This window comes from Macrotis lagotis, chromosome 1 (assembly GCF_037893015.1).
Source record: "Macrotis lagotis isolate mMagLag1 chromosome 1, bilby.v1.9.chrom.fasta, whole genome shotgun sequence".
NCBI classification, from domain to species: Eukaryota; Metazoa; Chordata; class Mammalia; order Peramelemorphia; family Peramelidae; genus Macrotis; species Macrotis lagotis.
Window position 1 is genome coordinate 897,884,889 of NC_133658.1, and position 19,289 is coordinate 897,904,177.

A 19,289-nucleotide genomic window follows, 5' to 3' on the forward strand; every position below is an offset into this window, starting at 1 on the left:
TAAAAAGTGAGTTACTAATAAAAACTGGTTCCATTTGCATAAGGATGGGGCCTGGACCTGTGATATCTCTGATATGTGGAACTCCTTCGGGAATGAGGAGGAGGGAAGATCCCTCTTCCAGTGCTGATCCGGATCATCTCTGCAGCTTAAAGCCTTAAGAGTTGCCAAGAGCACTGAGATATTTAAGTGACTTGCCCAGGGTCCCAGAGCCTGTTTGGGTCAGATTCAGGTGTTGAGCCCAGATCAACTCTGGCATGAAGGTTAACTCTTTATCCCACAACTATGTCTGCTTCTAGCAAATGTCACCTTGGGAATCATTTGCTAGCACTTGTAACATTTTCAGCTTAATCTCACATCTCGCTCTGAGGTGGGCAGGAAGTATTCCTAATTACAGATGAAGAAAAAATATGAAGGATTAAAGGGCTTTCCTAGGGTCGGATGGTGAGTAAGTGTCAGAGCAGGGACTAGGAATCCTAGTCCAGTGCTCTTTTTTCCTTTATGTTATAGTGAACCGAATGATTAAAATAAGAAGAATAGGTAAGACTTGGCCATTTTAATGGTCAAGTTTAGGGGGAGGAATTATTAGGATGAAATTGCCAGGGCAGAATTACGGAAAACAAAGACCACTTCCTCTGAGCTTAGGTGCCAATAAAGACAACAGTGCCTGAACCTTCTACACAAACGGTGGAAATCTCAAATGGGAGCGGGCATCTGACTTGGCACTTCTCTAGAATACACATTGTTAAAATAGGTTTTTAAATGTCCTTTGTGCTCTTTTAAAAATTAAAAAGTGCTTCAATAGCCATTTAAAACATGAAAAATTATTAGACTTTCAAAAAAGTTATCACAAAAATGTATAATGGTATTTTGAAATATAAAAGTAAAATTTTGTTTTAAATAAAAATTATCCCTAAGTTCACTTGTTAATATGATCTCAATTGAACTTCAGGATTTGAGAAGCCTAATTCATTAGAAATTAAAGTGATCTGGGGCAGCTAGGTTGGGCAGTGGATAGAGCACAGGCCCTGGAGTCAGGGGGACCTGAGTTCAAATATGGTCTCAGACACTTACTTACCTAGCTGTGTGACCTTGAGCAAGTCACTTAAACCCATTGCCTTAAATAAAAAAAAAATTTAAATGTGATCAAACCTTTAAAAACTATATAAATGTAATATATAAACAAATCCACATTAAATGTCTTAATAGAAGCAAAGCATTGAACTTTGCAATTGTTCACCTTAACAAAGTTTATTATCTGGATAGGTAAGATTTGAATTTACTTTCCATGCCCAAAATTTTTAGAGATCTGTTGCGTTTTTCTTTCTAACAAGGCTTTCCCTTTGATTCTTCCCCACCCCACCAAATCCTATCACATAACTAAAGGATGATACACATCTGACAATATCTATTTCCTAACTCCAGAGTGATGTACGTTGATAGGAGGGAGGTACTTCATTATCTAGTTTGACACCAAGGCTGTTCATCTTCTAACTTTGCTATTTGAGGGCATGTGGACATTGGTTGGTGGGCTTATTTCTACTCATTACCTCAGGAGATACATCTTAGTCTGAAGTGGAGGAAGAAAAGGACAAGATAAGAAAGTATGTTCTTCAATGATAGGAGCAGAAGGCATCTTAAGGTCTAGACCCAGGTTCTAAGGTGAATGTATCATACTGCTCAGTTGTACTGTCACTTCCAACCTCTAAGAACACTAGTGACACATTCTACAATCCTGGTTAGTAATTTATATAGTAATCTTAGGCTTTCTCTTCAATCTAGCCAAATTTTAAGCAGTAAAAGTACATTTCCTCTTCTGTAGAGCAATTATCCTGTCACTCTCATTGTTCATCACAGTGATTGAAATGACTTAAATCTCCTGAATCACATCATAACCCTCTTTTTATTCAAGGCACACTCCTTTGACTCAACATTTCTTAGAGGTCTTCCATCCCTTTAATTATACTCTGCAACCTTTTCAGTATTTTTAAAATCAGGAACTGTAGTCTCCTTGGCCAAATTCCACAATAATCCTTTGATTTGCATCTTATTCCTGCCTCATTTATCTAAGGATCTATTCCCTAGTCTTTTTCACTATATCTTAAAGCAGTTAATCTCTTCCTTTGCTGTATATAGTTATCTTCTATTATGAGAAGGGAGTTAATTCAATACAAATGAATAAGTTTTAAAATTAGACTCCATAATAAATGAATGAGATACTCTCTTCAAGTATGGGGGGGTCGTTTTTTTTTCAGTATTTATAATGTATGATTCTGGCTTTAATTAGCCAGTGATGACTAAATTATTCTGTTTAGTAGATCTGTAGATTTCCACCATATTTGCAGATTGTTTGAGACTCAAAGTAGTTAATTGTAGGGAGCAGTGTTAGTTTACAGACCCATCCAGGTGCCTTGGGGGTAACCAGTCCTATTTACAAGATAATAAAAGAGCATATGAAAATTCATTGAAGTTAGACAATTGGGAATTATTTTGCCAAATTGCAGATTCCTCTTGGAACTAGCTTCCATTCACGTCTTCAAAACATCAGTTTCAGTTTGGTAGATGCTATTAAATGACCCTGTTGATAAAAAGACAGGTTATATTCCTAGAATACTGATAAGGTTGGACCTGGAGCTGACTCAAGCTTTTAGCAGATGTTTTTGTTTTTTAAACTAGAATACTTTTGTTTTTGACTAGAGGACAGAAAATTCAAAGATGCTGGTGTCCAGGTTGTCACACTGACATTTTTTATCCATTTGATTTTTTTTAGGTTTTTGCAAGGCAAATGGGGTTAAAGTGGCTTGCCCAAGGCCACACAGCTAGGTAAATATTAAGTGTCTGAGGCTGGATTTGAACCCAGGTACTCCTGACTCCAGGGCCGGTGCTTTATCCACTGTGCCACCTAGCCTCCCCTATCCATTTGATCTTTTTGGTTACTCAGAGCTACTTTTATCAAGTTCTTAGATATTTCCTAGATCAGTGATTCTAGTTAGAAATTGCCAAAATGAGAAAAGTGGCTAAACCTATTTACAGGTTAGAATAAATAATTGCCCCAAAACACTTTGGGAGGGCCCTCTGTCATTTAAGTGACAAGCTACATATGCCTCAATTAGGAATTTATGTAATTGCTGTCATTTTGCTAGGAAAAGAATGAGTAGAACTCTCAGATAGTTGACTCTTCTCGAAATTTGCATTACAACTTGAAGATAAAAAAAAAACCATGCCTTTTGTCTCAGAAATCTTTTGAAGTCTTATTTCCAGTAGGGTTAAGTTGCAGTAATGCTTATGATCTTTGCAGCATATTTAGATTTGTAATCCACACCAGTAATAATGCTATGGTATATATCTGTGATCTTATCAAAAGTAGGTATCCATGTAGTCAGGAAGTTGAAAACAGCCTTGTGCTTGCCTAGCCAGCAGACTGAACATCTTGTTTTGAGTTGCCTTGAAACTTGGTTAACCCGTTGACTGTGTCATTGACTGTGTCATCTGTTGATTTTCCTTTCTCTCACCATAAGACCAACCCATCTCTTTCAGTCATAGATTTTGTTGATGACATTTTTTATCTCTTTTTTGTGTACTTTTATGCTTGTATGGTAGTCAGTTGAAAGCTCCTGGGGGGGGGGGCTCTAGTCTCAATATCAAATAAACAGTTTTATGATGAGTGAGTGATAGGCCCTAGAAAATGAAGGATCATGTTACTGGCCTTCTAGTCCTGTATGGAGAATAATCTTGGGACTCCTCCCTGATCCGGGCCAAGCAGTCTGGGTCTGCACCTCTGGCTCAGGCTATCAGTTCACAGACCTTTATGTGGCTATGGTATCTCCACTGGCCCAGTGATACCTGTGTCCTCTTGTTTCCAGATTGTCACTTAGGCTACATTGGGAGAATGAAGATTCCTTTACTACTTTGTCTATTTTCAGCTGCCACTGGAACCCTTTTGTCATAAGAGTTGCATTGAATAAGTATCAGTCATCTATTGCAAGAAGCTTCATCTTTTTTTTTTCTCCCAAGTGATATATCATCTTATATCATCTGAGGTGCATTTTTGCCACTCTTAGGATATAAAGAGTGAAAGCATTTTATATACCCAGTGTGGCTTTTTTGTTTTTTTACATACTACATGCTGCATCTTACTGAGCCATGGAAAAACTGTTGGCTTTTCTTTGACCTCATCAGTACTCACTGGCTTCGACTGTACTCTCCAATTGTGATACCTTGCTTTATGCAACACAGGTCAAAGCCCCAAATGACATTGCAGTGAAAATGGATTGTCTGTGTGTATGTATATAGAGCACTAAATATGTACACATATACAACATCAACCCATCCCTGCTTAGCAGCAATATTCGGAGCCAAATGCTAATATTTGGGGATAGAAGAAAACAAATCCTTGGTCTTAAAATCCTGTCCATGCTTGGAATAATCCCGAGTCTTCTTTTAAGTTACAGGCTTTTCCCTCTCCCCTACTCCAGTTCATTGGATTATTTTGTTTTCTTGGAGGAACATAACTTTTTTTATGTCATCTATGTTAAGAAGCAAGTGTCCAAGCCAACAGTATATTTTTCAGATAACTCATGACATGGCTATAGGTATCTAATGATTAATTCAAAACCATTGTTTGGAAGACTGAAAACAGTTAAATGATTTTTTTAAGTTCAGCAGCCATAATAGTGGACATAATAGAACCATCCAGCTTCCCAGAACTCTTACTTGTTCATAGCCAGACTAGACATTAGTAAGGCCAAATAAACACAGCTGGTTCTTTTGATTTTTATGTTTGACTTTTTCCATTTAGTGCAATAGCTGTCTGGGTGCTGATAGATTTTAGAACCACATAAAAGTTACTCCCTTTCAAAATAAATAGTTGGAGTAAATTGATTCCCCGGGAAAGTTTACAATCTTCCTTCATTTAATTTCATAACAGTGATGGCACCACAGGTATTCTAGGTGAAAATGTAAAAATGTATCCCCGAGACCTAGAGAAATGGATAATAAAATAAAACAACCTTAGGTCCAGAGAAGGGAGTTCTCAGATTCAGAAATCTACCAGCTTATTTCCCTCACTGCAGATAAATGAATTCATTTGTTAACCCATTAAAGCTGTTAAAAAAGTACATTGTATTCAAAATACCTAGAGTCAAGCCTCATGTATATTATATATAATGGGGCTAGGCTTTGAAAGACAACTTTAGCTTTTTAAAAAATCAATGAACAGGCCTTGGGTACTGTAAAAGCAATTTTACTGGTGTGACAAAATGGTCCTTTAATTTGTAATCTCTACATACACTTAAATGTATTTAAGGCATGAATAATTTAAGAGTTTATATAGTTGCTATCTGACTTAATGAAAAGGGCCCTGGATTTCTTGTCAAGAGAACCTGAAATCAAATCCAGACCTATGGGCAATTAACTATGCGTCCTTTGCCTTCAAGTTTCCTGGTGAAGTGAGTTAGATTATTTTTCCTTCTTCAGATCTTAAGAGGTCCCATTATCAATAGCTTCTGGGTCATATACTTGAAATACTTTGAACTGCTAAATTCAGACTTTTTTCCTTTTTAAATAAAGGAAGCAATGATACTAAACTCTTGTACCACACATAAAAAGTTATTACATCTCCTCATTGAGACCTAGAGAGATTAGTGATTATTTTCAAAATAAAGTTTAAGAATTGAACTTTTGATATGAGAATCTTCAGTACTGGGCCTGTGTAAAATTAATGTCTTTCTATATAGCCTAAAACTAAAAATATAGCTATTGTGACTTACAAATGAGCTATTATTTACCTAAAATTGTTTGAATTCAATGACCATAGTAGCTTCAGTTGTAGTGAATAATACCAAAACTGGATGTCAGAAGTCATTTGGTTAATTACTTTTTTGTTACTGAGGTTTGGTTAAATCCTCAAGCCTTCCTGGTTCCCTGATCACAGATTGTATTTTCAGTCCTTGCTAGTGGACTTCCAAGTGGTCACAGGGATGACCAGGTGAGGGCATGGATGATTACCATGAATGCAATTCATCACTTGACCAATCAAAAGGCAATGCTCTGCTGTTTCTGGGGTGGAGTTTCTTGCATATGTTAATGCCATAGTGTAGGTAGTATCTGTTAAAAGGTTGATTGTACAGCCTCCTTCAAAAGAAATTGCTACTAAGTAGATTCCTCTGATGTGTTGATCTCTCGTTTTTAATCTGACAATTGTGTAATAGTACTTCAACATGGCATTTTTAAGTTTTGAATTTATATAATGGCTTTAAGACTTAGAACACACTTTAGAAATGCCTCATTTGGGCCTCACAACTATTATGGGAGTGAGTGATAGGTAGTCTAGTACCCATTTTCAGAGAGGAAACTAACTAGCATGAATCCTGATTAAATGACTTCCATAAGGTCACCTATCTTCTTGACTCCAGAATTAGTGGTTTGCAATTAGCAGTCACTTTCTTAGGGTCTGCCTGGTGTTTTTGGGATAAGCATTCTTGAGTATTTTTAGAGTAAATATGAGTTAAAGTCATAGTAGTCCTTAGAAGATGGAGTTTTATTCTGTTCTGCTTTTATGAAGTCCAAACACCAAATGTATTGAGGTTATTTAGATATGATCAATGATTATTTAACTAAACATAAGGTTGCCTGTAGCAGTTGTCATATTAGAGCATTTAAGGAAGCTGTTGACTTTCTCTAGGCTCTGTGCTGCTCTTATGTTGAGTGAATTAACTGACATAGTCCTTTTATTCCCCTATTTGATCTCTTGCAGAATCTTTCAGAATTTTTTGGAAGCTTGGGCAACTTTTTTTTAGGTTTTTTTTTGCAAGGCAAATGGGGTTAAGTGACTTGCCCAAGGCCACACAGCTAGGTAATTATTAAGTGTCTGAGACCTGATTTGAACCCAGGTCCTCCTGACTCCAGGGCCGGTTGCTTTATCCACTGAGCCACCTAGACGCCCCCAAGCTTGGGCAACTTTAAAAACCTACATTAGCTAGAATCTTATGTTTGCAAATTATTTCCCTCCTTTTTAGATTAGGCAGTAAAAACAGTTGACCTTTTGGAGGGGCTATCTCCCATCACCTCTAACAGGAAATTTTCTTCTACTTTGCAACATTTTTTTCATTTTCCCTATGAGCAGTGCTATTGCTGAGCCACTATAATATGTAAGAATAGTCTTAAATAAATTTTGATTATGTGGTAACCTAAAGTAGGACTGTCCAAAATGCTGCAGTGTGATTTTATGCTGCCCTCTGTGGGCTTACTAAATGCTTTGTAAATGATACTGCAGAGCTCTCACTAAAATGGCAAATCAAAATATAAAAATAAGGTTGGACAACTCTGACCTAGAGACACATTGCTTATCAGAATAATTTCATCTAAGGAAAACAAATCTTTAATTATTGGACTGTATTGTCTTGATACCTTGAACTCCCAGGAAGTTTGAAAGATCTGATCTGAGTAGATGTAACATTTTGTGAGTATTTTGTTAAAAAATCTACTCGCGTCTCTATGGCACAAGACATTTTAGTTCAGAGTTCTCTTGACAGTTCTTCAGAAAGTATAGAATTCTAACCCTTGGTCATCTGAAACTGAGTCTATATCATCAAAAAAAGGGGGGGAGGGTTGTATTTGTGAATGAGGGGCATTTTTAACCTTATCAGACTCTTGGTACTTAATTTCTTCTCTCCATGGTTTGACTCTCCTGGTACTTTGATTTTTTTTTTTTTTAATTTAAGGCAATGGGGTTAAGTGACCTGCCCAAGGTCTGTGTCTGAGGCTGTATTTGAACTCGGGTCTGCCTGACCCCAGGGCTGGTGCCTTAGCCACTATGCCATCTAGCTGCCCTATAACATTTTCAAATGAAACTAACTGAACCTTGGGTTCCAGATCCCCAGGGGGTAGCTGAGTATTTCATGTAAACTCTGCAGGCATGATATTTGAGGATCTACCTTTCACTTCAAAATGCATATTTCAGACTAGATCAGGTGCCTTCAAGGGAACCCCCAATATACCTTACTTTTGGAGCATTATGACCCTATCGCATTTTAAAGGGCAGTGGAAAAAGCTCTAGTTAAACCCTGGGCACCAGGTGTTTGAAGGAAATCTTTAGAAAACTTGTAAAATGAGTTCTTGATAGTTTGGTGTGAAGTTTTAGTTCTATAGGTAAAACTATTAGAAGTAGTATATATAGGTAGGCTACTTTAAACCATTAATATTCCTTTTGAAATAAATTCAGTGAATGTAGGTATGATCACTAAACTGCACAGGAGGAAGAAGAATAATATCCAGACCTTTTTGGAAGCATATGATGTCTGGGGCCTGTGCATTAATAGCTAGCCAATAGCCATCCTTTATAGTTTTAGATTAGAAACCAACAATATTGTCCTGTATTGATAAAAAAAAAAAACCCCACTATTTGAAGATTCTTCCCTATGGAAGAATTAGAAGTTACAAAACTTTACTCTTTTTCTTATTAACTTGAGAATACTCAATAAGGAAGCCCTACGAAGAAGTGACTGATGGTTCAAGAGACAGACTTAGCCTAGTTTCAGGTCAACTTAAAAGTGACTCTAAGCTAAATTAATCCTCCATACTCCAAGAGCCTTTCTGTGTTTCTCTCTGAAACTTCAGATGGAGAAAAAAATTCCTAGAACTAGACCAGAGACTGGGGATCTGCTATTTGGGGTACTTGTCTGATTGAGCAGCAAGGTGGACAGTAGTAGAGTTAGTTATGTGTCTAGATCTGTACCTGGAACAATTGAATGATTTCCCTTCTCAAACACATTTGACATTTTTCAGTTTCACAAGGCTTTTATACACATGCATCAACTGGGAAACATTCTTATAAAGGACGTGGCATAAATAAAGTGCTGGTAACTGTGTGGGTTCATCTGTTTTTCTCATGTGGAAGCTTTTCATTATGCCCATCCTTTAGTACCATTTGGGACTGTCTCAATGAACCTAACACAAATTTTACTTTTACCTCAAGACATTCTGATTTCCACTCTTTAGTATTCGGTTGCCTTTGATTTTATTTCAGCTCTTGACATTTTCAGCATTTTTAGAGAGCATGAAATTTTTTGTAATCCAAAGTGAGGAAGAATTATATTTGACTAGTTTCAGTTGAGAATGAGATCAGTCAAAACTCATGACAGCTTGGTTGCTTCCCAAGGAGAGATAAGGAGGTGAAGAGGAGCTCCCACCCTGGGGCATATCAGGGAGGTAGCCATGGGGAAGAGGGACTGAAACAGCAAGGGAATAGGATAGCCTGAGGATTTGAGACTGTCTGCCTTGAGTTTCGATAGGAATGGGTAAAGGAAATAGGCCAGATTTTCCTTTTATTCAAGAGTCATCACCAAGCATTGAGCACACAGTATAGTTCTTTTGGGTGTCACTGCACCGAGTTGCATCTATAACTTGGTGGTGTGGGGATGGCCTGCCTCAACTTGTCAAATGGAAGGGGTCCGGAAGGCCGTAAAGCAACATGAGATTTTCTTCTCTGGGTTCTCTGGTTTCCTCTAGGTGTGCTACTCCAACTTGAGCTCTCCTTGTCCTTTGCCTCTCTCTTCTGGACCCGAGCATCTTCATGTAGCTGTTAACATCCTTGTTCAGGACAGGGTCTTTCACTTTGATACCATTACTTTACAATAGAATTTTACTTTGATGCTCAGCTTTCTTTCATAATGTATCTGCTAGAATTACAACATTGATTGTACAAAAATATCTATAGATCCTTAGTCTTTTAAGTCCTTTGGCATGGTCTGTGCTCTATCCCTTTCTACATCATCTTTAACATAGATTCTAGATTCCGTAGATAATTGGTTTTTGGTTTGCACAATTTAGCATATGATTTTCTTCCTTAAGGATATGGCCATCGTCATATCAGCACAAAGACCCTTAACATTTGGGCCTTCACAAAATCTTTTCTCTGTTCTTCAAACTCCTTTGATATATATTTTTTAAATTTTCTTATTACTGACCAGTTTTTAAAGTACCAAGACGAATGGCTGCTACCTGTAAGGAGCTGGAGGTTGGGATGTGGCTGAATCAAGCATTTAGCTGTTTTCATCCCTTCTCCATGGACTGTCCTAAATTCATTGAAGGGACAATCTGAGGATGTTTGAGGTACCTGTTTTGGGCATGGAAAATGTATTTTTATATCTAACTGAAATTTGAAAATCAAGGAGTATGTCTAAAGCATATTACCATCACTTGAGGACCCTGATTTTTGTGGAGAGTTTGTCACAAATGATTGATTTTTTTTTTTAAGATTTTCTTTGAGTTTTACAATTTTTCTCCCAATCTTACTTCCCTCCCCCCACCCACCCCCATGACAAGCAATCTGTCAGTTTTTATTTTGTTTCCATGTTGTACATTGAACAAATGATCAATTCTTCAGTGTTCTTTTTCCTCATAAGGAGTTTTGCTTGAGTTCTATTAGTTTCTCTTTGGGAAAAGTCATGCCAAAGGGTTTTAGGCCTATTTTAAGAAGTGCCCTAGGGGCAGCTTAGGTAGCCAGCCCTGGAGTCAGGAGGACCTGAGTTCAAATCCTTCCTCAGACACTTAATAATTACCTAGCTGTGTGACCTTGGACAAGTCACTCAACCCCATCACCTTGTTAAAAAAAGTTCCCTGAAGGTGCTACCTGTAAAACCGGTAGCTTTTTTAAGGTCGAGAGCTGCCTTTTTTTGTGGGCACCCCCTAGAACCTGCATAGAATAGCTGTAACTCCAGGTAAAGACCCCACTGGGCATGCATTTGGAGTCAGAAGTCTTAGGTTAAAATATTTCTTCCAACACCCACATGAATGACTGCAAGCAAGTCACTTAATTTCTTTAGATTAAATTTCTTCATATGTGAATGAGCAGGTTATAATTCTTTACTGTCCAATCAGAAGTAAATATTCTGCTAATGAATTATTTACATAGATACATTCAGCAAATGTTGAGCATCTGCTTTGTAGAAATCATGTGCCAAGACCTTTTCTTAGGGTCAAGCCATGTTTAGAAAATTCACAACCTGTTCTCATATAGCTCATAAAATACTAATACACTGATATAAGTGCATTAAAGAGTTGCAAAACAAAGGCCTTATGAAGTATCAGGAGAAGGTTATCTGGAGGGATTGGATCAGGGGAAGCAACGGATGTGAAGGATGAACGTGGTAGCCTTTGAAACCAATCCAAAGACTACCTTGAGACCCTTCGAAAAAAGGGTGGAGGAATGGTATTCCTGAGCAAAGATGGAAGGTGGACAACTTCATTTGGGGATGGTTGGGGCAGAGAAGATCTCAAGTTCTGTAATATGTTGGAAAGTTTTGAATCCCAAGCAGAGAAATTGGAGTTTCACTTGGCAAAGCAACTGAAAATTTTTAACTAAATTCCTTTAAACGTTTTTTAAAAGGCTGGGTTTTAAATTATTGTAGACAATTGAACAAAAATCTTTTTACCACTTCACAGATTAATAATCAGAGCAAGCACTAAAAAGAAACAACTAGGTTGTGGGAGAGAGGGATCACAACCTGGGGGGGTAAAAGATTGGGATTTATAATGGACACCATCTCTTGCCACTGAATTCTTAAGAGCACAAGGTGCTTGACATGCAAGCTGGAGTTGACAGGTTCTTTACTAGAAAAAGTTTTTGTCTGCATGACCTTAGTAGCCCCCAGAATGCTTCTTTCTATGACACCTTGCAAAGGAAGGCCTTTCTCGCAGGTCAGATGTCAGGGCCTTTATTGCCATAGGTCTTGTGCGTCTAGTTCTCTTTAAAATTCTTAAAAATAGGTTAGTAGTGGGGTTTTTTTCTATAGTCATTCTGTATTTATGCAACTTCTATCTTATATCCCAGTGATCTAATTTTTTTTAAAGTGATCCACAGCCAGTTCATCGATGCTGGCCAATGGCTAGCAGATCCATCTAATTGTTAATAAGAGCTAAAGCCTTAAAATAGATGGTAGCAAGGCTTCTGTTCTCCTTTGGAATAAGATCCCTAAGTAGTTTCTGTTTGCCTTCTTTTGGGGTCTGAACGCTAAGCTATTTGGTGAGAAATCTACGGGTTGAGAGAGCATCTCAGAATTTTCAATCATTCTTATACCCAATCCTCAAGACTCACAATGGGGAACAGAGGCAGGCTTATTCCCTCAAAAATGAAGGGAGGAAAGACTTAAATTTCTGGGGTAGCCCAGACCAGTGGGTGGAGGAAGCTCAGGTATGTTCTATTTAAATGACTAGCTACTTCCCTTGGATTCTGAAACGGGAACGTTAAGTGTTCACATATTTTTCCAGTATTAGACTTCTTTGTTCCAGCACAAGTCTCATCTCAGGGATTGGAGTGGAGCTAAGTGGGATAAATATAAGTGACCCATAGTTGCATCACCTGTTTCTATGGCTATGCTGTTTGATAAAAAATAGCACGTGATTTGCTGGGAAGACCAGAGGCTTTCTTTGGGGAAATTCTTTCCTTCTCAGAACCAACCAAGGATAACAAGATCTCTCTTTGCATAGGGATTTGTTCTCTTGCTAATTAATAGGAGGCTTGGTGGCTGGCCTGCTAAAATCTCCATGAAGAATTAATAAATTATTTGGAAGGCAGTCAGAGAAGCACAGTGAACAATGGTAAAAAAAAAAAAAATCAGGAACTTGGGAAAAGACTGAATTTCCTTTGCCTAAATGACCCTGCTGTGTGCTTTTCAAATACCTTTTCACATTTTCTTTTCCTTCCTGGAGAACTGACCTTCTAACTGTTGCTCCCCTTTTCCTCCCTATCTCCGGTTCCTCCTCTGCTGCTAAACAAATTCAGTTCATTTGACTTTTACTGTTGCTTTTCTTCACCTCATAAACTCTTGTGTTAATTTCTCAGATAAATCTAGTTTATTTAGCCCCTAATAGAGAATCTGCAGTTTTAGGATTGTATTTTTTGAATTCCTGCATTTTTCATTCTGAAGATTGTATATCAGCAGACCTCCTTAACTGTGATCATCTAGCCATAGTTTCACACCAATGCAAATCTGAGACAGGTTTGTGATGTCATGTCCTATGCAGTCTGAATAGCAGGAATGAGGTACTTGGAGATCATCAGTAAATCTCAAAGCAGGCGAGTACAGGGAATATCTACTGGAGCAGTGAATACTTCTCCTTTTCTGCCCTCCTATTAATAGACCTTACGTAATAGACACCTATCCTGGCCAGGATCCATCCCTTCTGATGTGTTTGTGCTTTTTCTCTCTGTGTTGTCATGTGAGCCCATGGCTCAAATTCACAGTAATATTTTTTTAGCACAGAAGATTTTTCTCTGTGGAGTCTAGGCGCTATACAACATGAATACCCATTTGAAATTCTTTCAGCAGAATAAAATATTTCACTCCCTTTTGGTGCAAAAAATGAACACTGTAACCCACTTCAATAAAAGCTGGTTTTTTTTAAGGTAAATTTTGTTTTTATAAAATGTGACTGATTCATGATATGATTCTATGGGCTTCCTCTATTGATCCTTACTCCTTGAGGAAGTTCCTGATTTTTTTCTGAATTTATTTAGCATGGGTCCAATTTAAGTTTTATGGGCTTAAAATATTTTCCAGATTAGGGATACCCTCTTTTTGTTCCTTTTTTCCCCCTGGGCCTTTAGACACTGAGATCTTACTCCAAGTAGGTTTATATGTTGGTGATAAGAAGGGTCCCAGACTCTAGTGGTGCTGTGAAGGTCTCAGAATTCCAGGGTAGTTACTAAGCTTTAGGTATTTAGATCCCAGCCCAGATGCTGGTGCTGGAAAGTTTGCCTTTGAGGGCTCCACTTGGTTTTTCTAACCTTGATACATTTTGCAGTACCTTGGGCTCCAGGGGTCCTTTTTGTTGCATGCTGCTCTGTCACTCTTGCTAACGTTGAATAAAATGTTTTTAAATAACTCAAAACTGTACTTGAATTTTAATTTGGCTCTTGGTGACATGGTCAGACTTTTTAGATACTTTTCTATTAACCTTCTAAAGAGAAAAATAGGTACAGATGTCTGTCTCCTGCTTTCAAAGTTTTAAAATCGTAAGACATTTTAGCGTTCCTTCCATTACTTTGCTTTTAAAAAAAAAAAGTTGTTTTTCAGCTTAACAACCTTGTGAGATTCCAAATTGTTATTCTTTTACTGATAAGGACACTATCATCACACTGCTGGCTATTGCCAGAGTCAAGATTAATTAGCTTGGGAAAAAGAGATTCCCTTCTCCTTTTCTTTTTCTTTTTTTTCTTTTAGGTTTTTGCAAGGCAAATGGGGTTAAGTGGCTTGCCCAAGGCCACACAGCTAGGTAATTATTAAGTGTCTGAGACCGGATTTGAACTCCAGTACTCCTGACTCCAAGGCCAGTGCTTTATCCACTATGCCACCCAGCCACCCCTCTCCTTTTCTTTATTTGGAAATTCTCCATTGAAAATTTTTATTTATCCTAAACACTGATAGACAAAGCTATATCCATGCTAATGTAACCTTTCATTGAAAGCCCTTCTGCAGTGCCCCCCCCCCAAACTAAGGGATTGTTTGAATTTTGTTATTCAGAAGTATTTCAGGCTAGTAAAATGTGATCTCCTGTGCCTGACTCTTGTATTTTCTGTACCTTATCACCAAACAGAAGTTTCATTTCAAATTAAGATATAAGCTTACTTTTAATAAAGAATTTGCCTTATTATATAGCCAAATTATCCTAATATTCCTTGTCTTCCTTCACCTAGTATTTCTGCTGTCCCCTTGTGGTTTGAAATGAGATTTAAATGTTTCTTTTCTATGTCCCTAGAAATCAAATTGGTCAGCTTTAAAGTGTGTTGGGGGTGGGGGGAAAGGATGGGGGTGGGTTTTGGGGAGTGAAGGGTGGGATTAGGAAAGCATAATGGCCTTTAGAGAGAGAGACTTTTCAGTGTTCCAATCTAAGTTAAAAACATCATAACCTTTAGCACTTGCTCAGAAAGTAGTCCTAAGAAGCCAGTTATCTTGATTGTACATACTAAACTAGGCTTCCTCTTTGAATCACAAAACTGGAAGTTTTTTCCTTAATTACATGTTTCACTTTTTTAAAAAAAATTGACATTTTATAGAACTTAAAAATAACTCATCCCTACCAATCCTTACTGATCTGTTAAGAATTTGGGGATGGGGAGAAATAGTACTAGAAGAGTTTATAAAGGATTGTAACAGAACTTTATTCAAGGTCTCAGACTATAATGTGATTCCCTAGTGGCTACCTTTTAGGTAATTGTATGCTTTGGTTAGTGGCAGTGTAAACATGGGTGAATAAAAATGAGTCCTGTCTTTATAAGTTCCTGTTTCAGATGGTCCAAGTATTGCTGAGCTGAGTATTGGATTTGATTCCTTTTGAACCAGTAAATTGGTTCCGTTTTGAAGCCTCCATTAGGAGGCTTTCCACTAGGAAAACCTTACCGAGTTTCCCTGGTGACAAGGTATCATTTAGCTTGATTTTTGCATATGAAGGCCAATTATTTTTCCTCCTTAGTAACTTTACCTAACTATGAGAGAATCAGTGTTAGGAAGTATGTCTACTTTTCTGAAAACATATCTGAAAACATAGAAAGCTTACATTTTAGAGAGGCCTTCATTTATCCAGAATGGATTTCAGTTTGTAACTTATCTGAATGTACAATTTCCACCATCCTCTAAACTTCTAAAAAAATTTTGAAATTTATAATGGGAAAAGCAAGATGATAAACCTAACATAGTGAAATTGAAATTGGTGAGCTCTACATCTGGTTTTATGATATTCCAGACTGTTTCTTTTTATAAAAGGTGTCAAGAAATCTTTAAAAAGCAAAGAAATAATTTAATTTATTGATATTGTATATCTCTAAGAATAGGGGTGGAGTAAGAAAACTTAACAAAACAGCAATCAAATAATATGGCCTTGCTGCTGCTGTTTAAGGGTGGTTTTTTGAGAGCTGGATGATGAAAGGGCCAGGAGGGAATCTTCTGATTTAACTTTGGGACCAAAACCAAATTGATTTTGCTAAGCTAGTGTCTTGTTAGAGGCATACTTCCCCTGAACCTGCTGTATTTAAAATATAGAATGGCACCTCCTTGTGGCGCCAGGGCCTTGGTGGGGATGTGAACTGAACTGCTGCCTCCCGAATGAGGCAAGCATTTGCTTCAGCAGAACAATCTGAGTGAGATTTGGGGAACTGACCTGGAAGGCTATTCAGAGACAGCCCCAGCTTATGCCTCTTTGGCTGAGGATCAGAGATAACAGAAGCAAACTCCTTCCTGGTCTTTACACTCACTGTCCCCTTTTCTCCTAACTCACAAAAATTCCAACCTCTTCTCATACAATGTGTTGTTCTAGAGTATTTTTTCTGATACTGGTACTATTCTGATAAAATAGTGAAATTTTCTGCATCTGACCACAGATCAACTGCTGAAAGGGTGAAGAGGGCCTGTGGTTAAACAGCAAAAATGTACCCAAGATTGTTTCAGGTGAGAGCCTAACTTGGCTATTAAAGTTTATTTCAAAAGTCACTTTGTTAATTATTCTTGAATATGACAATTTGATTCAATATCATTGTGAATCAATTTTTAAAAATTAGTATGACACCTAAGATTCAGGGAGAAAAGAATTTCTACATTACTTTTCCTAAAAAAATACAATCCCTTTCTCTAAAAGCAGAATTAGTGATGAGTTTGTAACTTTCTAAGTGACTTATATGTAGATTACTAAGTTTTCTTCAGATCCTCTTTTTCCAGAAGCTGTCTTCATTGCACAAGAAAATGGAAGAATTGAAATGTAAATTGGTTCCTCAAACCCTGGAGATAATTTCTCTTCCCAGTATTTTATGTCTGTTCTAAGGAGCTGGTTGTGGTCTCTTGCTTAAAAGGCAGGTGCTTGAAGTTATTTCTTTTGCCCTTGAACCCCCATTTTCAGGCATTCCTAAATTACAACTTTTCTACTTAACGAAAAAATAGGAACTCTTATTTTGTGTAGTCTTCAAGATATACATCAGTAGAACCAGTGTATGCTTGGTTAAAAATTGTCCTTTGTTTTTTAAGCTTTTTATTTCAAAATCTCATTTAGCTTTTTTAGGGTTTTCACATTCTATTTGCTCCTCAAATTTTGCCTTTAATTCAACATAATCCTTCCCTGTACCTTGTCTTTCCTGTCTCTCTAGCATTAAAATTTTCCCCTTTAAATCTTCACTACAGATGAAATATTGCCTTAAAACATTCTCTGATGACTTTAATTTACTAATGGGATAATCATATTTGGAATCCAGTTTCCAGGAATTCATTTCAGCAAATTTGGAATGCCTACTGTGTACCCTAGGGCATGTCACCTTTTTCATGACCAGGAGAATTTGATTCAACCCTGCCTCAAACTACTTAACTTGTAAATTATGTGAACTGGTTTTAAAAAATGTTTTCTTACTACATACTTGATTTCCTCTAACTTTATTTTTCATGTGTTTAAAAAGTTTTCTGAAAAAGAGTTGATGTTTTTATTCTCTGCCAAAATGGCACCATGACCCTTAATCTAGGACTCTGCATTGGTTCCTGAAGATTCAGTGAAGGAAAAAAAAAATTAGCAAAACAGGATGCTTTAGGGAAATAGTTTTGTCTTCATGGCATGGCTTAAAGAAACTAGGTCTGTATGCTTTCTGGAAAAGAGGTTGCTGGGATCTAGGTTGTGTGCCAGGGGACACACACAAAGTCCCTTCAGATGGCTGTGCAGCACAAACTGAAAGGTGGTAGTATCTCTATGATGTCAAAAAGGAACTTTTTTTCAAAAAACTAATTTGAAAGTAGATTGATAGAAATTCATCGCTTATCTCATGGCAAAACTTGTTTGAACCTTCCTCTTAGAATGAATTCTAGTAATCATTTAAAAGGTGACATCCTTCAAAATCAATATGGAGGATGGATGGGTATTTTCCAATCTGGAAAGGACAAGGCAGAGAACCACCCCTGCATTCTGAGGAATGTTTCATATCTGAGCTACAGAAATCTTCATATTCATGATTCACCACGATGTCTCATGCTTGGTTTTCAGAACACTTTTATTTATGACAACTTTTTAGATAGATCGGTATTACCCCCATTTGAGTCTCTGAATGTTAAGCTATTTGCTTGGCCTATGGTCACATAGCTTGTCAGGTGTCTGAAGGTAAGATGTAAACCCAGGATGCCTATATTCTTTAGGCTTTCCATGAATGACCAGGCAGAGTTATGAGAAAATTTTAAGTAGGAAAGATTGATTGCAGCAAGGTGTCATAACTGCCTTAAGATCATACCTGGGAGAGAGTTGCGAGCCCAGCTAGTCCAATTCCCTCATTTTATATATGAAGAAATGGAGACCCTAAGAAGGAAAGTGACCCTTTTCATTGTTAGGGAGGAAGTGTGTGCCTGGGGTCTGCCCATGCAGGAAATTGACTGTCACATCATTTGTTTCCCTGTAGCCACTTCAGAAATGCCTAGGGTTTGTACTTAGGAAGACTTTTCTTCCATTGGAGGGAAAGCATTGATGGTTTTGGGATGAAGTGTGACTTAGGACTTGTGGGTAGAGAGATTGGTATTGACTGAGGAGAATTATTAATGCTTGAAGAATTATTAATGCTTGAAGAGTGTGTTTTGTACATGCACTAAAAGTTCTGTGCTCTGCTTAAATGTGAAAGTAACTTAAAATTAGGCCAATGAGATCTATTAAAAGGAAAATAAAGGGCAAAGGAGGGAAGCAGTGAAGTTGTTCATTCTGAGTTCCTTAACTTTAGTCACTTAGCTATACACAGAATGGTATTTTGCACATGCTGGACCGAAATAAGAGAATCAAGCCCCGACCAGAAAGATTCCAGAACTGTAAAGATTTGTTTGATCTCATCCTTACCTGTGAAGAGAGAGTCTATGACCAGGTAGTAGAAGGTAAGACTATTAACACTTGTTTCACAGATCATTAATTTGACATGTTCTTGGTTATAAGCAAAATCACTTTCTTAAGGAAAGAAGAATATTAAGGAAGAATATTAATATAATGTAATATCTCAGTAGAAGGGAAAAAATAGAAGACAAAGTGACCTCATTTGTTCCTTTGACTATTTGAAAGACTTAACTATCATTGTGTTTCATTATTTTCTGTCCTACTCTCCCAATTAGAGTCAATTTGCAGCATTTTCTCAGTCTTGTTATAAACTACCTGTTTATAATAACTACCAGTTATAGCACGGGAGAAGTGCTTTTGGTTCCAGAGAGGCAGGTTTGAGATCAGTTTGTCTGCCTCCATCCTGAGTTCTAATGATGAGATTTCATAGTTCCTACTGCTAAGATTCAGTGTTCTTTACT

At 37.4% G+C, this 19,289-nt stretch overlaps 1 protein-coding gene across 3 annotated transcripts in view; it reads left to right on the top strand.

Moving 5' to 3' along the window:
* Nucleotides 1–19,289, top strand: part of SSU72 (SSU72 homolog, RNA polymerase II CTD phosphatase) — a 43,351-nt gene that overhangs the window by 19,392 nt on the left and 4,670 nt on the right. For all 3 annotated transcript variants that reach the window (XM_074218731.1, XM_074218732.1, XM_074218733.1), the window contains exon 3: nt 18,733–18,872. In XM_074218731.1, the coding sequence (XP_074074832.1) occupies nt 18,733–18,872 (140 nt within the window). The remainder of the gene's footprint in view (nt 1–18,732; nt 18,873–19,289) is intronic.